Below are 23257 nucleotides of genomic sequence, written 5' to 3'. Positions count from 1 at the left end.
ATACGTATATTAAAGAACGCAATGGCATGTTTTATATATGTCCTATGTGAATTTCAAGAGAGCTATAATGTTTCTCATTTACCACTGCCATAATAGGTGGTGGTAGTAGTAGTAGTAGTAGTAGTAGTAGAGTCTTCTAAACATGACTGATGAGTTTGAAGAGTTGTGTAAAATGCAATATGGACTTTGTAACTGTATTACATTTCTTTTTCAGGCCTCTTAATGACTGGCTAGCAGGGGGGCTCACGGGTTAGAGAAAGCAAACACTCATTCCTTTAGGGCAAGCCGGCATCTTTTGGCTGTGGTTTTTTTTACCTCTATTGTCTAGCTTGGCTGAGATGTACTGAATGTTCTGGCAAATGGCAGAAGGGCTGCTATAACCTGCCATAGACTCGCACTATATATTGGATTTTGAATCTCAGTCTGGGCATGGTTTGATGCCTCATCTGGAAAATTGCCATCACAAAGCTTTGGACTGTGTTAAACATTGTTCTTCAATAATGATGTGTGTATTTGTGTGTCTTTTTAATAAAATAGCCCCACAGAGTAGCAGTTGGGAGTTACTGAGATTGGGGAATTAGGCGTGTGCTGCTGTTGTCATTAACTGATTAATCACTTGTTGATCAGTAAACATGTTTTGTATCCATATTAGGGTCACTAGAATTGTATTTGAATTCACAAATATATTTCGGAGATCATTTGTAAATCATAATAAGAAACACTTCTAAACAAAATTCTCAGAGGCTGAAATTAGCCAGATGTAACAATTAGCAATTAGGGAAGATCTGAAGACGCTCCCCTTTCAAATGCTTCTCAGTAATAGGAAAAAATTATGTTCAAAGAACAGTTTTTCAGCATTGCAAGGCAGAGGAATTACAAGCACGTAGTTGTGAGGCTGACATTTCAAATTTAGCACGAAAAAACAAAATGGCATTTATTTTAGGCAGCAAACACTTTGCTCTTGCACCGTGCTGGTAAGTATGCCGAGCTCAAAAAAAAAAGAGCTGTAACAATAGCAGTTTGATGAGAAATGAATTCATTTTATTTTCATCATTTGGATCAATAACGCTCTGCCTCTGCTGTGTCCCGTAGCCTAAAGGCAGTTGGGTAATCAATGGAATCAAACAGAAGAGGCCTTCACCCAGCTGAACATCATCTCTGATCTTTTCTGGGAGGACTCTAGACGCTTGTGAAATTCTAATTCATGGCAACTTCATATCAAAGAAATTCCGCAGAGATTTGGTCATAAAGAGTATCATAGTAATAACGATTTCAAATCTATTTTTGCTATAAGTTTTTTTTATGTAATTTAATGCTTGCGTGTTTGCCGTCCACAATGACTGAAACGCCTTAGAAGTAGAAAGCTTAAAAAGATATGAAAAAAAGCATGTAAGCATCTCTAAAAGACAGCTGTTTGGAAGCAAATGATAATTATCATGCACAGAAGAAATTATATGAATTAAGTGGAACATTTAACTTTTGTAGTGTCCCAAATCTTTCTTACATTCTGTAATAAGTTAGATGGGGATTGTTAAAAGAATCCCCTGAAGTTAAGGGTACACTTGTGAAAACACTCTAAAGAGTCAGAAGGGGATAATCGATTTGCTGGGAATTAAGTTTTAACAATAAAAATGTAAGATTAAGTTTGGGAAATTTAAGGAAAGGTAAGATCAAGTTTGGAAAATTAAAGAAAAGTAAGATTAAATTTGGGAAATTTAAGGAAAGGTAAGATCAAGTTTGGAAAATTAAAGTAAAGTAAGATTAAATTTGGGAAATTTAATGAAAGGTAAGATTAAGTTTGGAAAATTTAAGAAAAGTAAGATTAAATTTGGGAAATTTAAGGAAAGGTAAGATTACGTTTGGAAAATGTAAGGAAAGGTAAGTTAAGGAAATTTAAATAAAGGTAAGATTAACTTTGGGAAATTTAGGGAAAGGGCAACATGGTGGTGCCAATATTCCCAGTGTAATAAATCATTAACTTTTTTTTCCCAGGTGCTTCTGTTTGGAAGAAAATTGCACTGGGGATTGCTCCATTGTTTTTGCATTTCTCATGGTTTCCTTGCAGCATTCTAAGCATGTGCAATATAGCTGTTTACTGTGCAAATCTAGGAATCTCAAGAAGGCAGCACATGGTAAGAAAGATTCCCGGACTGGAGCTCCTATTCAGGAAAAAAGCTACAGGGGAGCAGGTAAAAGATGCATTTGCCAGGCCCACCTAGAGAAATACCGCAGAAATGACTCCTGGTTTCAATTAACCGGACAAGTTCTACAGCATAACCATTTTAATTGCCATTTTACATCATGTTAACTTTCTTTGACTAAATATTGTATGGGACCTTTCTAATTAAATACTGGTAACCTGTGGGTAAGGGTTGTGAGATAAATAATATAGTGGGGTCACGTTCAGCCTTAATCAAATCACTGAGGTTCTTTTATAAACACTGGCCAAATTTGCACCTGGGAAGTAACCCGTAGCAACCAATCAATGAGTGGCTTTTTTCAGCCACCTGCAGATTGACCAATGTAAGCAAACCTCTGATTGGTTGCCATGGTTAAAATTTGCCTTGTGTTTATAAATGAACCGCATTGTCTTTGCACTGTGGAAACTCTGACACTTCCATATTGTCAAACTACTTTTTAACTCCACAGCAGTTTGTACTAGAACAGGATGGTATAGTGACTGTGGCCCACTGACAATGGCACCCAATACCCAGTACAGACCTCCTGTCTGTCTGTCTGTCTGTCTGTCTTCTGGTTATTCAAAGAAGTAGATACAATCCATATACATTAAGGGGTAGATTTATAAAGGGTCGAATTGAAAATTCTAATTTTCAAATTTTTTAATGGTAAAAACTGTCAAAATTGAGTTATTGAAATTTGATTTGAGTTATAAAAAAAATTGAATTAAATTAAAGATGTATTATACTCTTGGCCCTTAATAACCAGAATTTGACTATTCGTCACCTAAAACCTGCCGGATTGCTGTTTAAGTCAACAGGAGAGGTCCAGGAATCCATATGGAGTTGTTTGCAGCCTTCCTGACATTCAAGTTTTGTTCGGAGAAAAATCTAATTTGATTCTCATTTTCGGGTCAGTGTACAGTAATTCATCAGAGTTGTAAAGATTTGCTTTTTTAAATAAATTTCAATTGGTTGAATTTCAAATTTATGGGAGCTTAGGGGAGTTTTTAAAAACTCACATGAATTTGAAATTCAACCTCTAAATGTGAGAACATGATAAGTGCAAAACAGACATTTTTCTCAGAAATTATGGTAAAGTACAATATGAAGGCACCAATCACTGAGGGCCAGATTTACATAGGGTCGAATATCGAGGGTTAATTATATCAAAGTTTTTTTTAAAGAGACAGTACTTCGAATGGTCGAATAGTCAAACGATTTTTAGTTTGAATCGTTCGATTCGAAGTCGTAGTCGAAGCAGCCAATTCGATGGTCGAAGTAGCCAAAAAAAAAAATTAGAAATTCGTTTTTTTTTTATTCTATTCCTTCACTCAAGCTAAGTAAATGGACCCTGAGAAACAAAAACCAATTTGTGCCAAAATTTAAGCTACCAGAGCTAGCTTTCCCTGTTTGAGTACATAGGTCCCAAATTAAGCAAACCAATAGGCAACAGAAGTTGTATTGTTATTGTCGATCGAGGTAAAGGTAACATGCAATCATTCAGATAATATAAAGAGATTTAGACTTGCTTAAGTGCAATTCATACCATTTTCATACATGTCTACATTGATTAAAATGTATTTGACTGCAGGTGCATCGTCAGTATTGACACGTTTGCATTTAAAATAAAAGTATACAAGCTTAGTTCTTATATTTAAAAAAATAATTTACAGAGGAAATGCTTTTTTACATCACCTCAATGAGCTCTGGTATATAACCATGCAATTGGCTATTACATTCAATGCCTTTAATAACAATAACATAACTATATCTTTCACAGTCCTTAATTCAGTGAGTGCCGGCCACAATCTGTCTGCTTTTTAAAGGAATACACGTATCACCTGATAGCTATAAGAACAACAGAAATGTATGTGATTTAACATTTTTATCTGAGTCAATGTATGAAATGTTTTCTCTGATAGTTTAGGAACAAGTGCAGCCTTTCGCCAAGGCAATGAGATCATTTATTTCCCAAGAAGCAATCGTTTTCTTTATTAAAAAATGATAGGTTGTACACTGTCCTGGGAGATTGTCAAACTTTAGGAATGCACACTTCAAGGGGGTTATTTATCAAAGGTCGAATGAACTTGAATGAACTCACAACTCCAATGGTTTCTTATTTAAGAAAAAACTTGATTCTGTGAGTTCGAAAACTTGAATCAATCGAGTTTTCGACAAAAAAAATTCAAATTGCTAGAGTTAATCAAGTTTTCAGGCAAAAAAACCCTCAAACATTGTGCAGGCTATTAAGGTCTTCAAATTGTTCAAGGAACCTCTGTCATTGACTCCTACATAACATCAATAGGTTTTAGATGGTGTATCTTCGGATTCAAGCTATTTCCAGGGGTTTTTTTTTTGTGGAAAACAGAACTTGAACCTTAATAAATAACCCCTAAATATAAAGTTAATTTTCTATAATAGAAATATGAAGCAAACTCGTTGCACACCGTTGAACTGAGGTCCAACTGGGGCCATCACACTTTTATATAAATTATATCATTTATTGTATGAATTCTAGGAAGGTGAGACAGGGGTTGATCTGGGGCAGGCTGGGGCTGGATTGACTAGTTATTACAAATAAATTAAGTAAGTACATTACTGGAAAATTTTAAATACCTGCTCTGGCCCAGGCTGGTACTTTATTGCCTAGGCTGTTGAAAAACCAGCCATGTGGCAACCCTACCTTCACCCCAAGGCCCCACCATCCCAATTGTGGAGGCCCACACCCCATGCTGTGTGCCTCCTCTTATTGCTTCTGCAAAGGCAAACAAAATTCCGCACGCAGGCAAACCACTCCCCCCTTACTTCAGATCCTACTGATCATGGAGCTCTGGGTCCCATTCGGGTCTCCTTCTAGTGTCCCACCAGCCAAGTCCAACCCTGTCCACAAACCACTCTACACTGTTACGTTTTAGGATAAGTCTAGATTATGCTAGTTTGCTGAAATAATTATTTAGTATTGAACAAACCAATGTCATTTAACATTAAATTTTAGAGAAAACTTTGTTGGCATAATTTGCTGGCAATGCATAATTTCTATCTGCCTGCAATTTGAATGCCTTTATTATTTGCATTATTGAAGTTTAACAGTTCTCAAAGAATTGAAGGACAATAATAAAATATATGAGAACATTTAGTGCCTTGCCAACTCTGTAACTTTGGTCTTTAGTCTCTACTATCTGACATGGAGATAAAATGGATGAAACATTGGAATCCATGTTATCATTGTGGGAGACAAAGGGAGGAGGTCAATGAGTCAATGAGTGATACTAAAGGTAGCAAAGTGTAATAGAAAACAGTATCACTTTTGGTTTGGTCCCATTATAAAGAACCAAAAGAGAAGTCATTCTAGTTATTAATAGTGATGGGCGAATTTGTCCCGTTTTGCAAATTTGTTGTCATTTCAAGAATTTCGTGGGTAATTCATGAAACGACAAAAAATTTGTGAAACTTTGCCAACATCCGTTTTTTTTTACGACTTCGAATTTTCGTGGCAGTTTAGTGAATCGTGGGAATTCGCCGTGAATTTGCGCCTGCCGAATAAATTCTCCCATCACTAGTTATTAAAAAAATTATAATATGATCACACATTGCTAGAAAATATTTCAACCAAGTTATTGCAATGCAGTGTTATGTCAATGCTGCAATAATCACTGAGAAGCCTGACGGCTTTATTTTGTGCAAGGACCAGGCTGTGCCTCATTGCATAAAGGAGTCAAAAAGCACAGAAGGAGCTGTACAATTTAGTGAAGGTGAGTGAGCATGACAAGACCTTTAAAGGAGAATTCAAATCTGAAGTAAAAAAAACCCTACCCTATTTAGACCCCCTTCCCAGCATAGCTGCTAACCCGGGGAAAGGCCCCTAACTTTTTACTTGGTGCAGATTCCGGGTCTTCAGTAATCTGAGACTAGCGAAGCGGTGCATGCTAAGTTCGAGCAATTTCCAGGTTTGCGACAAATGCGCATGCGCCGAAATAGACGGAAATTGCAGAAGAGCCGAAAGAAGACGCGAAGACCCAGAAGATGGCTGGCGTGAACTGTGATCCCTAAATCTGCACTAAGGGCATTTGCCTGGGGTAGCAGCTAGGCTGGGGGGAAGGAGGGAGGGGGGGTCAACGTAGGGTAGGGTTTTTTTTGGTTAAGGGTTGAATTCTCCTTTAAGGGAGAGAAAGGTGGGAGAGTAAGATACAGGGAGAGGAGTTGACAAATATGAGACTGGATAAGTGGATGGGCAAGATTAAATAATGTGCAAGCTTGAGATTCAAAGAAAGAACAGAAGCTAGACAAGATACAGCCACAATTATTATTAGGATTCTAATAGGGAGTCAGTGTGGAAGAGAGAATAGAGTGAGATCAGTCTGCTAGATGATATATTAAACCAAGTGTCTCAGAGCAGAATTTTAAGGAGGAGTCTGTTGTGATGTGTTCTAATAAGAAGCAAATAATAGCATGCTGAAAATACTGGCTGTTAAATTACAATTTAAGTTGAAAAAAGACCTGTTCATCAAGTGTAACTATTGAGTCTAAATGAAGTTTGCCTATTTGATCCAGAGGAAGATAGAAAACCCCATCTGAAGTCCTTCCAGTTTGAAAAAATCCCTTCCTGATGGAAATCAAACCAGTCCCTGGATCAACTCTGTGCTAAAAGCTCAAGTAACCCAGATTGTCTCACGTGCTAAGTCATTCAACTCTAGCTGGTACAAAATGATATTCACTTGTATTTCAGGTATAAAAAGGCTCACTTGAATTGCCCAATGCCTACGCTACAAAAGAACAAATCTACACCAACAGAAATAATTTATTATTCACTTTGTGTTTCAGTAATGATCTATTTATATCTATTATCTATCTATTATAAATGCATGCTACTTTAGGAATATGTATTAGGTTGTGTAGTACTTAATTGTTTATTTACAAAAATACGTGGGATCAGGGAAAATCATTAAAAATCATAGATAAATGCATAGCCACTTACAAATTATAATATAGTTGGATCCAGCCAATTACCCTGTAGGCCTCTGATTTTTAAATGTCACTACAGCATGGCTCTAACATTCTTTTCCCTATAATAACATTTTACTGTGGCTTATTACAAGATGGAAAAAAGCAACCTTAATAATGCTGCAATACACCAGTGGAAACTACCAAGAGTTATTGCACAAATTACGCAGCGGTGTGGAGATTATCATAGCTAAAAGTACAGATATCTTCTTTTTACGGTAATATTTGTCGTTCTTTAATTGCACTCATACATCTCCACCATGGCATTTTAATACTGCTTGCCTAATTTACCAACCTAATTGTTTTTTTTGGTTTTTTTTTGTCAAACATTTGTACTCGGCACTCAAATTCTCATCTAAAGTATGCTAAACAGAAAATATATTGATGGCAATGCATTAGAAGTGAATATGAATAATTTTACCCAGTTAACAATAGAATCACTATTTGATAATTGAGAAATTAAGTAAAATTAAATAAAAATGCATCACATTGGACATTAGAAATGTTCTGGTTCCCACAAGGAAAGTATTCTGTACAGTTACATAACCCTTCTTCTCCAGAACACTGAATCAAGGTATCTAAAAAGTCCATAAATCCTGCTTTTCACAAAATAAGATGGAGCTTTTGAATGTCCCACAAGCACAGAAATGGCAAAGATATAGTAATATGTGATATCGTTATTTCTTATGAACCCACAATTTTTTTTAAAATCAATTTTTTGCCTTTCTGCAAATGCAACTTTAACAGCCTTTGCTTCAAGGCTGGAACTAGGGGTAGGTAGACAAGGCACATGCTTACGGTGCAACGGAGGCGGCGCTAGGCACATACATCTTCTGTTGCCTACTCCTAGTCCAGGCCCCTGTCCCCCCACTCTCACTCATTGTTTACGTAGCACCTTCCCCCAGCTTTTCAACGTTTTTGTGCGTTCGTTTAAACATCCTCTTTTCATGTGTGTGTGTGCAGGGGGACGAGGTGGCTGGCTGGGATGTCTACGGCCCCCGACTGCCTTGGTCTGCCACTGCTTTGCCTAAAACATACTAACTTCCCCTTGAATGCAGCTATGATGTACCTTTAGGAATACACCCAAGAGAGACTGTAATGATTATTTATCAATGCATATAAAGTGCAACATGTTTTTTTATACAAAATTCATCAGTTAATAGTGCTCCTCCAGAAGAACCTCGCATTGAAATCTGTCTTTCACAAGAGCAAACCTTTTTTTTATACTTAATTTTGAAATCTGACATGGGGCTAGACATGTCAGTTTCCCAGGTGCCCCCAGTCATGTGACTTCAGTCACTCTTCACTGCTGAACTGCAAGTGATATAAAAAAATGCTCCCCACTTAGTGGTAGATATGAGAACAGCACTCAATAGTAAAAATTAAGTCTAGCTAACCCAGTTTGTGATTCTATCAGCTATACAGAGTAGGAGAAATAATAGCTTATCTGAAAGCAGTTCCACTGTGAAGTGCTGGCTCTTTCTAAAAGCACAGAGATGGTTGCCTGCACACCAATATTACAACAATGAAAAAAACATTTATTGGCCCAAGAATAAAATTTGAATTGATAGAATGAATTACTTGCGATGTACACTGTGTAATTTAGTAATAAAAATTATACCATAAACATTATCCCTTTAAGCATAAGTGATGCACAAAGATAAACACATTAATACATTTTTTATTTTGGTAAATTGCACTCTAGTTGCAGCACAAAGTTTCCCCATAGATTTGTTTAAGGACATTAATAACAACACAATCTTCCAATTCACTTGGCACAAGTCAGTTGTGGCTATTGATGCAGCCTGCTAATGGAAACCCTAGAATTACCTACAGGTCCAGCACTTGCATGTAAGCCACAAGAGCAGGCTGAAGGGTGGTATTGTTGCAAAAGAGTTTGTGTGGACACAAGTACCTCTGTGTGACCTGGGGGGGGGGGGACTATAATACGTGATACAATTCATGAGGGTATTGGCTAATGTGCTTATAGATTATTACATTTTAAGGTACCAGCACTAACAGTGGATTATTGGGTGCTGCCATATGGATGTCAGAAATGGAGTGAGGAAAATATAACTACAGAGAAGGAAGACATGAAATTATCTTGGGGTGCAAACTTTAGGATCTGCAAGACTCTTACACCTGCAATGGTTAAGGTGGGCGACTCCAACAAGAAATCTTGCATATGCCGATAACTGAATCACTTGAAAAAAACAGGAATGGCAACAAATGCCAACAATGGAACTCTGTATGGAACGTTGCAGGCAACACACTAATACTGTGGCTTAACAGCAAGGATTGCCGTACCAAAGTGCAAACAAAATGGCATATTTTCACTCTTCTCTTTTAGGTTACTGGCCCTTTGGCAGTATCATAATTTCATTTATTTTAGTTCCTGTATTTATATAGGGCAGTACAGCGTCTTAGTAGGTTGCACTGATGCCTTGTAGCACTTGTGTCCTGAAATCAATTCCAGCCAGCTCTCTATCTGCAGGGAGTTTATATGTTTCTCCCTGTGTCTGTGCTGGTTTCACACCCTACATACATACAAGCAGGTCAATTGGCCCCTGATAAAATTGACCCTATTGTGTGTGAATGAGATCTTAGATTGTAAACTCCACTGAGGCAGGGACTGATGTATAATGTCTGTAAAGCACTGCAGAAATGTGATGAAAAAAAATATATATATTTATAGAAAACACTAAAATACATTTGATATACATTTATTATTTTTCAGTTGCCCTTACCTTGTCACATCTCATCAACCCAAGATATCTGATAGACTTGCTGCTTTGTGCAATTTGTTTTGCTCCATAATCTGTAATTTCTTTGCACCATCCAACGTCTACTGTCTCTATGCTCTTACTGTACCGACCAATTGCTATCAAAGCTGCAAAAATAAGAATGTTGTTAATAAGTATTCAGGGGTATCAGGGCATACAAATCTGAAGAATTCAACCAAATAAAGTTTCAGAGATTTGATTTTGAAGAAACATGTGTTGTGTTTAATGCAGAATAATCACAACGAGTACAAAGAGATAAGAGCACAACTCACAATACAAACATTTAGAAATATAAGGCCAAGCCAGATTGACTTTACAGTCAAGTTCTTCTGACAGCGCAATGGAACCTGCTGGCGAATCAGTTCTGCAAGATGATAAGATGGCTGTCAATCACCACTCACACACATTTACAATAGTTACCAAATGTATTACAAATGGGCAACTGCAAAATTTGCAGATAAACAAAAGAAATTATTCAAATGTACAAACAAATTAAAAATCTGATAGACATGTTGGGGTAAGAGAATTTCTTCCCTTGAGGCTAATGACTTTTCTTATTCCACTCTATGTATAAATTGAACTTGATGGATCTGCTGAATTATTATGCTGAATAAATATCATGAAGTCTTTGTTAGCAAGTATCAGTGTAGTCATGTATTTTTATGCCTTATAGTCCGGATCCAACCTTAATGGGTCATGGCTTAGAAATTCCAAAATGTGCCTCAGGTCACAATGTAATGAAAACAGTATCTCAGCGGGTCACTGGATAGAGTATCCCAACAATGTAGAAGCCACATCAATTACTGCCCAACTTCAAAAACAGAGGTAAAAAAAAATATGACAAATCTAGTCGAGTATGTAAAGAATGGTCTTCCCTATTGAAATAAAGTGGAGGACAATCTATGGAAAGTCTTTTTAGACAAAACTAAGTAAACAGAATCTAAAAATAAAGTATGACAGATACTAATATTATGAACTTCCCTAATTGGCTCTAGAATAGTTGGCCTGGTCATTACATCTCTGCAGACAGCAACCTTATACCACACCACATATTCCTCCCTTTATTGAGTTACTAAAGCAATCAGACTTGACCTATCCTGGCTGACAATCGGCATTAGGGCCTCTGATTGACAGCTGTATTGCACAGTTTAGATGTTGATGTGGAAGGCTGGAATATATAGTCAGAGGAGGGTCTCATCTGGCTGTTGATACAGTCCTGATACCGAGGGTGAACACAAGACTCATAATCCACTCTGGCTCACTGACATGAGGGACAAACACTCAAAATAGGCCAATGTGGCTACTACTGGTCAAACTAGGAAAGGATACCATCCAGAAAATATAGAGTAGGTGATACTATTTATTGGTTAATATAGTATATTATAAAATGTAAGCTTTCCGAACATTTGTCTTTGCTATCCAAGATAACAACCATGGTAAGTTTTTAGAACATTACAGATTCCACTGCCATTATTATTTTTGGTGGCCAGAAAAGATATCACCTTTACACATCAAGTCTGTTATGTGTTTTAACACCAATCATTTCACTCGAAAACGCTAAGTAGCTGACATGGTATTCCATTTTCTTAATGTTTAGAATGTTTATTACAGTAGATGCACAGAAAGAGATATGAAATGTCTCTAGGCACTGATCCTCTAATGCAGCATGAAAAGTAAATATCCAATTCAATTGTTCTCACCAAACTGCTTTTTTAGTTTAAACAAAATTTGCATCTTCTGTAATAGACATCGCTATGGCATTCACTCACACTGGAATAATCAGCATAATCTTGAACAAAACAGTGCTCAATATGTCAGAATTAGGGATGCACCAAATACAATATTTAGATTTGTCTGAATTCCGAATCCGTCTGGAAAGATGAGTCTGAATCCCAAACCAAATCTTAACTGTTTGCACTGCTTGTGCAAATTACGGATAGGAAGGGTTAAAGGAAGAAAAAACCTTGGAATTGGCTGAATTTGAATCCTGTTGAAAAAGGTTGAATCCTGGCCAAGTGCCGAACCAAATCCTGGATTCTGTCTATCGCTAGCAGGAATCACAAGGACCAAGATGAGACAACAAACCAAGCAGTACTGGGGTATATTAGAATATATCTTCATTCAGTTCAAGGTAGCTGGTGGTCTTTACTGTGTTGACTATGTGATTAGTCAAGGCACCAAAAAAATGAGGCCATCAGATCTTATTTATGTTATGCAATTCCTAGAGCAGTGATCCCCGTCCAGTGGCTCCTGAGCAATGCTCACCAACCTCTTGAATGTTGCTCCGAGTGGCCTCAAAGCAGGTGCTTCTTTTTTTAATTGCAGGCTTGGAGGCAAATCTAAGTTACATAAAAAACAGGTATACTGCTAGAATCTCCTGTAGGCTGTCTGTCCGCATAGGGGCTACCAAATAGCCAATCATAGCCCTTATTTGGCACCCCAGGAACTTTTTTAATGCTTTTTTTGATCCCCAACTCTTTTTACATTTAAATGTGGTTCACAGGTATAAAAGGTTAGGAACTCCTGCCCACAGTATGTGCTAACATATAAATATATGTAAGCTGCTTGCTCAGATGGGGTTGGACATTCACTACTATTTTGTAGCACAATGTACCATTCCACCTAGGCCATGCAATGCTCAAGAACCATGAAGGCAGCAGCCTATCAGTTACTTTCATAAAAACCAGAGGTCTTTTAATCACACAGACCCTCAGCTTGTACATGTGTAGGATACAAATGCTTACAAAGTCAAATCTAAAACATATGTATTATATTCACTTATGCTTGAAATATAGTTTAGGTTAGCTGCTTGTAATATCCCATAAGTGTGAAGAAAAGTCATACATTTAGCAGCAATGGTAACAAATGCTAATACATAATACAAACTATTTTTTAAGCTGAACTTCCACTTTTAATTTCTGCAGAACAGCTAGATATACTATGCAATTGACTGTAAATGTTTATTTAGTGAAGTATAACAAATTGATTAACCCCTTCTGGTCTAAATAAATATTTTACAGCAAAGTCCTTAAACCTCTAAAGGAATTAACATATTTGGGCATACTCATCTCTCTGGGCTAAAGAGGAGGAAACTGGAGTTCAATACATCTAAAAGGAAACACATGAGCAAAGGAAATGATATTTCAAAGTGTACGCCTAAACTGATACGGGCGATATAAGTTAGGAGACAAAGAAATAAACTAAGAAATCTGGAAACAACTTTGCAACATGTAGTGGGGAGGGGAAGGAAGGCAAGTAAGCCCCACGTCCCCTTATGATTTGATATAATCAGTATATATCAGTGTATTCAACTCTTTCACTTAGGAGTATGATCATTAACCTTGTTCCATAATTGCCCACGTCAATTTCTGTAAACTCTTCTTTGTTACAATTTGCAAAGAATGTCACTGCTTAAAAAGATCTCATTAGCAATCCAGGAGTTTCGGTGTGGGGCCAGCTCTACTCACAGAATATTAGATATCCAAGGTACTTAAGGTTGAAATAGCATTTATTAAATCACATTTTGTGACTGCTCATTACTGGTGAAAAATGTCCTTGAAATATGGCATACTTGGTTGCCTTCAAGCTATATTTTCAGGCCCTTCATGTTAAACCTTATCAAAGAATGACTGGTTAGCATTTACTCAACTTACTAGCATGCAGTTTATAGTTTGCAATCGAGCAGAGCTACCAAGCAGAAATCTGTTGCTTTTTTTGACTTCCCATAAAGAGATTGTTCTAATTTTCATAAATATACAGTATATTATTTTTTTTCAGATTGGACAAAATGATAAAAAAAACTGATGATAGTATGTGTCGATGATAGTTTATAAACTATGATTTTATAACGCTTCCAAAGATGCGATATAAAACAACTTTCTGGTTCTGTATATTAGATCTTGTTGAACTGGTTTTCCAATGTGTTATGGGTTACCTGTGTACTGTTCAGAGGCTTTGGAACAGGGTTCCAAAACAAATTTGACCTCGGCAAGATGAGATATCACCAGTTAGTGCCACAAACACCTAGAGCTTGATACATTTACTACTAATTGGCTGCAAAAGCAGGTGTAGGGGGTTACCGAACAATTATCATATGAGAAAAAGAAATTCCTAGAGATCACAAGAGAATGATGGATAATAATAATGATATTATTTTTATATAAAATAAGAATTACATTAACAGTCATTTAGGGTTTGGGTGACCCAAGAATATTTCTGCATTTTCATTATTTGAGGCATCTTATATGTTGGTTTAAATTCCTTTTTTGACACTCATTTTTCCCAGGTGTGCAGCTGTACAGTAAAATGAACATTGGAAGTGGTGCATTTATTTTACCAATACTATATAAGTGGTGTGAACCAGCATGAGGCAAATTAAGGTTTTCATTGTGTGAATTGTTAGTAAGATTGTATGATGCTTTCGGCTTTTGCTTATATGTTATTGTCAGTGATAACTTGGAAAGTTTGTGTTTAAATGCCAACAGTGCCTCCTAGACATGCAGTGTTGCATGTCAATATGTAACATGGAATAGTCAGTCCAAATAATGTCACGTTTAACCAATGAACACTACTTCCACTACAGAATAGTAACGCAGCCCACAAGCATATAATACTTAGGCGAGTGTCTCACATATAATGATATGGTGACCACAGCATGTAATAGTACAGTGAACCCTTATAATGCTAATACCCCCACCATAAATAGTAAAATACACTCAGCGTAACAGTAAAATTTCCCCTTATATAATAGTAATAGTAATAGCAATCCATGGCAAATTAGGGTACAGTGACTCCTTGTATATAATGGTCTAGAGTGGCCCCAGAATATAACTGTATAGTGGCACCAGCACGTAATGATAAATTGACCTCCATGTCTCCACCATATAACAGAGATGCACACAGAGGTGCTGCTAGGGAATCAAGACACTTGGAGAATAAGCCCCAACCAAATGCAGAGCAACATCATTTACACAAAAATATGGTGCACTTGACTTCTCTCTACTCTACTGCTTTCTTCTCTTCTTCAACTTTTGCTATCCTGCCTTGTTCTCCTCTATATTCATCTCTTTTTCTCCCTTTTTTCAGTCTGTTACCATTTTGCATATATATAGCACTCAGTAGTAGGCTGGCACAGAAACTGGGCTTCACCCCAAAATATATGCAAATAAAAAGGGTTTTATTACACAAAAAGGAACATCTCAGAGGGTGGCCTTACGTGTTTTGTGCCATTTGGACAAATCACCATGTTTTCTTTTTTTATCCCTTCTTGTGTTCTGTTCCTTTTCTCCTTAAATTTCTCTCCCCTCTTTAAACTTTTTTCTTTTCTTCACCTTACATCCGTTCCGCTATCTCTTAGCGATGGGCAAATTTGTTGACCAGGCATGGATTTGCGGTGAATTTCCGCATTTCGCCCCTTGCACATTTTTCATTAAACTGCTGCAAAACTTTGCCGGCAAAAATATTTGCTGCATCAAAAAAGTCACGCATGTAAAAAATTTCGCACGTCAAAATAATTTTGATGCCCATTGACTTTAATGCATTTGGACAAAAAATTTGCAATTGTAAAAATTGTCGAGTCAAAATGATTTTGACAACCATTGACTTCAATGCGTTTCAGTTTCGCCCATCACTAGTGTCTGTATATCTCAATTCATTTTTGCTTTCTATTTTTCACTTGCTCTTTTTCTTTTCATCTTCGCTTGGCCTCTCTTCTCATCTGCTCCAACCTTCTGGCCACTCTCCTTTTTTCTCTCCAAATGTAAATTTTGATCTTTTACTTTGCCTTCCCTTCTGTTTACTCTTCCCTAACAAAGTTCTTTGTACTCGCTTATTTTTCATCTTCTCTTCCACATTTCTTTTTTGCTTCTCCTTTCTATTCCTACATGAATTTTGCTGTTTCATCCCAGCACATCATCTTGACTTATTCTCTACCATTCTGATCCTCTCTTAACCAACCCTTTTGCTACCTTCTTCCTTTCAATTCTGTCATTGTCCCTTCTCCACCTCTCCACTCTTATTCCATTACATGTTTTTGCCTGTGATGGAATAAGCAGTGCACTCTCTTATAGACTAGAGAGAGCTGTGAGAGAGATTCAGCTTTTACTTGCGTTAAACCCATCACCCAGGGCCTCTCTCCTCCAGACAATGAAAAACATCAGTAAAAGTTATTCATTAAAGAACAAAAGATAGAGTCATGTGCAAACATAATTTAATTCCAGCAATGACATATCCCATAAAGGAACTACTGGCACTACTGGAAGACTTAGGTCACTTGCATGGCTTGGCATAGCAGCACCACTGGACAAGAATAACATAAACTAATGAAAATTCAGTCTTATCTTCTAATAGGACTAAAGCTACAACAATATAAAGGGAAGGCTACTATGCCATATGCATGTGTGGTTTTTCCCTCTTTCTGGTACAACATATCCTACTTTTTTTAATCATTAAAAAGATAATCTTTCTAGAATGAAAGTAGATGAATATGCCAATCTGTGGACTGTACTGAATAATGATTTCCAGCTAGTCTGCCCTTTCTGTGGCAATCTGCAAATCATTCACGGTGGGGCTTACTGGCTTTTACATGGTGAGTTTGTACGTGCAAAGCTGCTCAGTCAATTGTATGTCACAATTACTTTTAAGGCAACTACTTTTTTGTCAATGCTTTAAAGGGCACTCCTATTTCCTTGCGTTTCTGGCAATTATATATACATGGTTGTTTCTATGTCTGGCAGACAATATATAATTAGCAGCCTACAGACTGTGTCATTACAGAGACCCTTTTACTTAGGAATCTTCTGAAATGTTCCTTCTCTTTCCCAAACGAGCACTGGTTTATGGATAAGTAAAACTGGCACATGAATTCCAGACTCTCTCTCTCTCTTCCAAATGATCCAGTAGTAATTGGGCAAATAACAAAATCCTGATGGCCTGAGCATTCTGTTTCACCACAAGGTGGCTGCTATACCAGAGTTTCACTGCAAACGAAAATGCATTTAATTTTCTGAAATCAGTAAACACAGCTTAAGAAAATGCAACATCTGTTTCTCACAAAGCACCAACAACAATAGCAGGCCAATTGTATTAAGCACTCGCACAAAGAGCACTGTAAAACAATAGCTTGGCATTGTAGGAAATATACAGAACCCACATCTATCTGAGAACATTGTTACTGCAATTAACCTGCACTTTGTATTCTTCATTTATAAATTATAATGACCTCCTTCAGATGAAATTAGATTTAATGTGATTCATTATATTTTCTGACTTTTGTTTGTGAAAACAAGTTATTCAACACTAATTAGGAGTGTGGCTAATAGACACCACTTCCAAAACAATAAACAACATTAGCTTAGAGAATTTGACTATGGAGGCAAAATTTAAAAAAAAAACTGTGACTATAAGTATGACTTTCTGTTAAGATTTTTTTTTTACAAGGGTTCATTTATCAGGACATGCAACAGGGAAAAAAAACTTTATTTGGCTCATAATGCATCTGTCCCAGTCCCAAAGGTTTTGCCTGCTACTGATAGGCACGTCACTTTGGAAGAATGAAGCACAAAAGAGATGTTTCTGTGCTCTTAGACACAGGCCGAATGTCAGCAACCCCTCAAATGCTTTTTCCTCGTATAAGGAGAGGTGCCAGGGGGAATTACGGGCTTGCAGCAGCTAAATCAGGGATTTCATGTCTAACTACATGTACAGTTATGTACAGATATGTAAGAGAGTAGCAATGCCACATTATTGAAAAACCACAGAATATTAAAATAATGCATTTCTGTACTATGAAACACATAAAATGATTGAAGTTAGGGGTTAATATCAAAAAGCACGATAGAAAGGGAAAAGAGTGCAGTCATGTTTTTTAACATTGTATTTAAGTCCTCTCTGCCACCCAGGGTCCTGTAAATGTACTATTTTGATGTCCAAGTTGGAATACAGCTTCAATTACCTCCCTTGCACATAAACTGGAGACACAAGAACTTCAGTATCCATTTAAATTACACATTCCCCATCCTGGCTGCCTATAGTAGAAATCAGTTTTAAATATGGTGTCCAAGCCCTGAGGCCTGTAGATATTCACATTGTAAATGGCTATTTTAATTATTGTTTACCAGTCAAATTTTCCCACTGGACACTAAAAGACCTCACACCAGATCAAATGACAATTTCCCCTAAGATAAGTTGCAGACTGTACTAATCAGACAGACATACTGTATCCTCTTGGGAAGGCAGAACTACATCTATTCCTCTTCCTAATTTCCTGTTCCTGCTTCTCAGAGTTTCTATCTGTCTTGCTTTGTCAAAATGTACTTTTAGGAGTTGTGATAAGTAACTTGACATAGCCACAGCACAGTAGAAGAACAGGGATTATGTTTAAATGAAAACAATAGAAAATAGGGTGTTGGGGTGATTAGAGACTAAAACTGCTAAAGTGCAGTTACATTTTCAGATGCAATAAATAGAAGGAACCTATTCTCTGAGATTGAAGGGCTGTTGGCTAATGAAGGACAGTAAAGGTTTTCACAGACATGTTTCAGGCAGATTCTTGCCAACATATTAGGGATTTTCAGTTAATGGTGGAAAATACTAAAAATAATTACAGCCTTGCCTTTCTTTATAAATAAGAGGGCACATGTACATCTTCAAGTGCAGAAAGCAAAGTGCAATATCAAGCGCAATTGGCATGTTTTTGCCACAATGCAGCATTTTTCTGTAGAATTCCGGAATCATTGCGCTTGCACCAATTTCCAAAAACATTCACAACTGCAAGTGTTATACAAGATAGAACTGTCTCTAGGGAGCACTCCAAAGATCAACTCGCTGTGTGCTGCACATGGAAAACTGCTCCGGATAGCATCAAAATCTATTATTCTTGTATAAGGCACGGAGCAGCACATAGAGTAAAAAATTCTATATTTATTCGTCCATTAAAATAGTATAAAAAATCAATGGCAAAAATCGCATGTGGTGCACAGAACCATTACGCTTGACTCACGGCCACTTTCTCAAAAGCAAAAACACAACTGCAAGTGTGCCTTGTCACAAATCTGGTGCAGTGCCAACAAATACAGTATATTCAAAGTCTGCCCAGCATCATTTCCAGTGTTTGTTGGTGCCATTTCAGCCATTCGCTATGCAAGTGACACCTGTGCCCTATTCTTTTGTCGCAACTAAACTGTGAGGATTGACAGAGAGCACTGAGGGAACCCCTGCGTCAAGAGGTGTAGATGCACTCAATGTGAACATCAAGAAAGACAGATGGGCACTTTAATTAAAGTGGTGACTGCAGGGAAAGTGCACTTGCACATGTACATGAGCCTTAATGAGTCTCGGAAAATTTTATTTTATAAAATGTTTACATAGAAAATTGTATTTTGGGTAACTGGTGCAATTAATATGAGAATTGTTAGTCCACATACATGGTTCAATATTCTCTGTCTGATATTATCAGTTTTAAATTGAATTACAAGTGAAACACACATAAAAACAATTTCAGACTTTTAGAGAGTACATTATAATAATATAAAATTGCGCCAAGTGCATTTGTAAAAATGTTTCCTGACATGAACATCAGAAACTAATTTCTTTAACAATTATAAAAATAAGTTATAATGTACCCTTATGTGTCCCCTTTATAGGAAAAAATATGTGCCATGTGAAAACTTGATGCAAAAAATGGTTTCTTTGTGCTGCCATCCCTTTTTACTCCGATTAGCAGCAGTATGCAGAAAATGTAATAAAATAATTATTTTGTGTCTAATTTTGTGCCTAAGGAATATTATTACATAGAGAATTGTGATTTTTTTTCATCCTTCCTTTGTCAATATTTATTATGTTAATGTCTTTGAGTACAAATTACGATTTTCATAAGAACAACCCTCTGCGCCACACTGAAATGTAACCCATGAGCCACACTGAAATGTAAAAAGAGTTGGGGAGCAACACAAGCATGAAAAAAGTTCCTGGGGCATACTAAATAAGGGCTGTGGTTGACAATTGGGTAGCCCCTATATGGACCTGTAACCTACATGAGGCTCTGTTTGGCAGTACATCTGGTTTTTATACAACCAAAACTTGCCTCCAAGCCTGAAATTCAAAAATAAGCTCCTGCTTTGATGCCACTGAGAGCAACATCCAAGACGTTGTTGAGAAACATGCTTCTCACGAGCCACTGGTTGGGGATAACTGCTCTAGCTGCTGCCAAAATAAAATCACTGAAGACGTAAATCATTACTAGTCACTTATTTTAACATCTTGGGTGTCTAACACAACTGAGGTTTGGAAGGGAGGGACGGAGGGAGGTAGTCAAAGATTGTTGATAACTTGTGTTCTTTTTAGGACTGAGGGAGGTCATAAGTGTGTCCACCAACCCCACCTTCACTGTCAAACTTTATTCTTTATGGTTATAACTTTTGATACATGCAAGCTGTGGTGCAAAAAAATCATTCGAAAGAAAGAAAAAAATTACTAACACACAGCAGCAACTCAAAAATGGTTGATGAGTTTTATATCAGCATATAGACCTCTGAAGGCCAGCTGATACCAATGCTAATGAGAAGAAGAGACATCAACCCCCATAATTTAATAAAAGGCACTACGTTTGCCCAGGAGCAATTACTCATAGCAACCAATAAGATGTTTGCCTTTCAACAGGTGACCAGTAAATGCTACCTGCTGATTGGTTGCTAAGGGTTACTGCACCTGGGCAAACATAGCGCCTTTTATTACATAACCCCCCAAGTCGTTTAAAATGTGTCAATTACTTCTCCTGGCAACCCCAGTGGTGCCCTCTGGAGGAGAGGAGATATCTATATAACATTAATATTAGACTGCAGGGCTGTAAATGGATACAGTGTGGGGTATATATACATTGTATTTATGACCTCTTTAACCAAATAACGCCAACTAAAATGTAGGTCTAGGCATTCTGACTACACATCAGCATCATTTAAAAAACCTGAAAATAGCATTGCACATGAATCTCTAGAAGTAAGTTTTAGAACTCTGCCAATATTGAATATATGAGTAGGTATCATTTGGAAATGGCACTAACAATACAGTATCTGCTCAAATAGGCTGAAATTGTTTCCATTGGTGTTTCACTGGTAATTTGGTTAATCACGGATAATGTCCTCCAGACAAGTGCAACAGTAACAGGGAGCTCTCCTGTTTTAGGAAGATATTTCTCTGCAGAAGGCTAGTTCATCTGGAATTATTTTCATTACAGGATTCCATTCCTCTTTTTTGGGGGGTGGGGTGGAGGAATCAGCTATTTAATAAGCCCATGTTTTGTATTTTCATTGGGCCTCATCTGCCTAAGGCTGCATGAGGCCTTCTGTGTAATTTTGTTGGTATATCTTTGTGTGTCTGTGCCTATGGGCAACATTTCCTGAGAATGAAGCTTGGGACTGCAATCAAACTCAGCAGGAATATAGGGGCATGACCACTCTTGGAAAGCAATCTAACGTGATGCCCTGGAGAAATGAAATGAAAACGAATAAAATGGTATCTACACAGCTAGTGTGTTCTCTGCAGGGGTTTAGCAAATCAGGTTGAATTTTCAGTGTTTGAATAGAAATGTATGCTTTCTTTCAAATAAAATGCCAAACAGCAAGAAAAACATTTTCTTGGAGTTGAAAAGTTAGGTGGAAAACTGAGGCAGTAACTGTCTAAGATCAGCACTTCTGCTATTCCATCTTCCATAGCAAGGGGCACTTCCCTTAGTAGTTACTACAAAGACTGAAAGGGCTTTTGTGCATTGCCTACCAGAGTACATCCAGATTCAATAATACATTATAATCTCAACTGCCTTCTGGGTCAGTAAAGCCTAAAGAGCATGTAAAAGAAGTTCTTGTTTCAAGTACAGTGAAAAAGATGTCAGTTATAGAATGAAGGTATACAATGTTAACTGTTTACACACTTAACAGATTTCTTTGCTTAGGACAAAGTCTACTAATCCTTTCAGTGACTGAAGTTCCTAGGGGGCTATGTAGGACTTGTACCAAAACTAATGCAGTAGCATAGACATCCATATTGACTTAACATTGATTTGAACAATAAGTCACCTAACTAGTGGTTTGCTCAGAAACAACCTTTTTCACCTAGCCTATCAATTAGTATCACCATTTAGCAGATCACTGCTTGACACTGGGTATCAGGGCATCCTGAAGTACTACCCACCCATGTAACGCTCAACATGACAACTGTGCAGATTAGAGGGTACATTGAGATAAAAGATACCATTCTAATATTATCTGAAATACCAGCCACTTTCTGGCAAGTCCCACCTAGTCTATAATTAAGGACTCTCCAAGAGTTATGCAATTCCAGAATTCTAAATAAAAAAAAATCAGGTTTTACAGAAGGTATTCTAGGAAGCACAATACTAATTTTTCCCCAATAGGCCTGTTTGGCTCAGCTATATGAATTAATTAACCGTTCACAAAGAAGCTATGATATCTTTATTTATCCTTTGCCAGCTGAGTGTTAAATTCACAGTAGGTTTCAGGTGCTGTTTGGTTATGATAAGGTGCAATGCCTGACATTATAACAATCTCCAACAACCTCCCTTCCTTATTAGCTAATAAGGGAGAATTGTGTTTGTGTTATAGAATACAAACTAGTTCCTGAGCCATAGCACTCTGGAAAGAACGGCATGGACATAGAGAATCCTAAAATTATGAGACATAATGTAGCTGACTGGGAAATGGCACTATGAGGTGTGAAACAGGCTACCAAATATGCCAATCACTTGGAACATTACACTAAACTATTACTGTGATGGAACCTCACCCCACATTTGCTGACCTACATGTACCCCACCCTTATGCTGGTGACAGTGTGGTACTTTAGAACTTTCCCACTTCAAGCACAGCAATCTTAGCATATCGCTGCTTAACACTGAGTTTTAGGGCATGCTCCTTATAAGATACACATGTTCATTAGCCCCCACTGGGCAGTAGACTGTGTAATGTACAAGTGGGAGTTGGGGTCAGCAAGTAACAGATCTATCAAGCAAAACAGTAACAGATCTATCAAGCAAAACAGTAACAGATCTATCAAATAAAACAGTAACAGATCTATCAAATAAAACAGTAACAGATCTATCAAGCAAAACAGTAACAGATCTATCAAATAAAACAGTAACAGATCTATCAAGTAAAACAGTAACAGATCTATCAAGTAAAACAGTAACAGATCTATCAAGATGGTGACAAAGTTAAAAGAAAGCTTCCTGGCCAGCTATGCTCCCTCTTATTTCTTCTTGGCCATGTGTCACTTTTGAAGCAC

The 23257-nt window shown here is 37.3% G+C and overlaps 1 protein-coding gene across 1 annotated transcript in view; it reads right to left on the bottom strand.

Moving 5' to 3' along the window:
- The window catches only part of fbxl17.L (F-box and leucine-rich repeat protein 17 L homeolog), a 357109-nt gene that overhangs the window by 5782 nt on the left and 328070 nt on the right, over window positions 1–23257 (bottom strand). The window contains 1 exon segment of the mRNA NM_001127772.1: window positions 9929–10071. Coding sequence (NP_001121244.1) covers window positions 9929–10071 — 143 coding nt within the window.

The sequence above is a fragment of the Xenopus laevis genome, chromosome 1L, assembly GCF_017654675.1.
Source record: "Xenopus laevis strain J_2021 chromosome 1L, Xenopus_laevis_v10.1, whole genome shotgun sequence".
Taxonomy (NCBI): domain Eukaryota; kingdom Metazoa; phylum Chordata; class Amphibia; order Anura; family Pipidae; genus Xenopus; species Xenopus laevis.
Note: the sequence above shows the minus strand (reverse complement) of the source record. Positions and strands in the feature narration are given on the sequence as shown.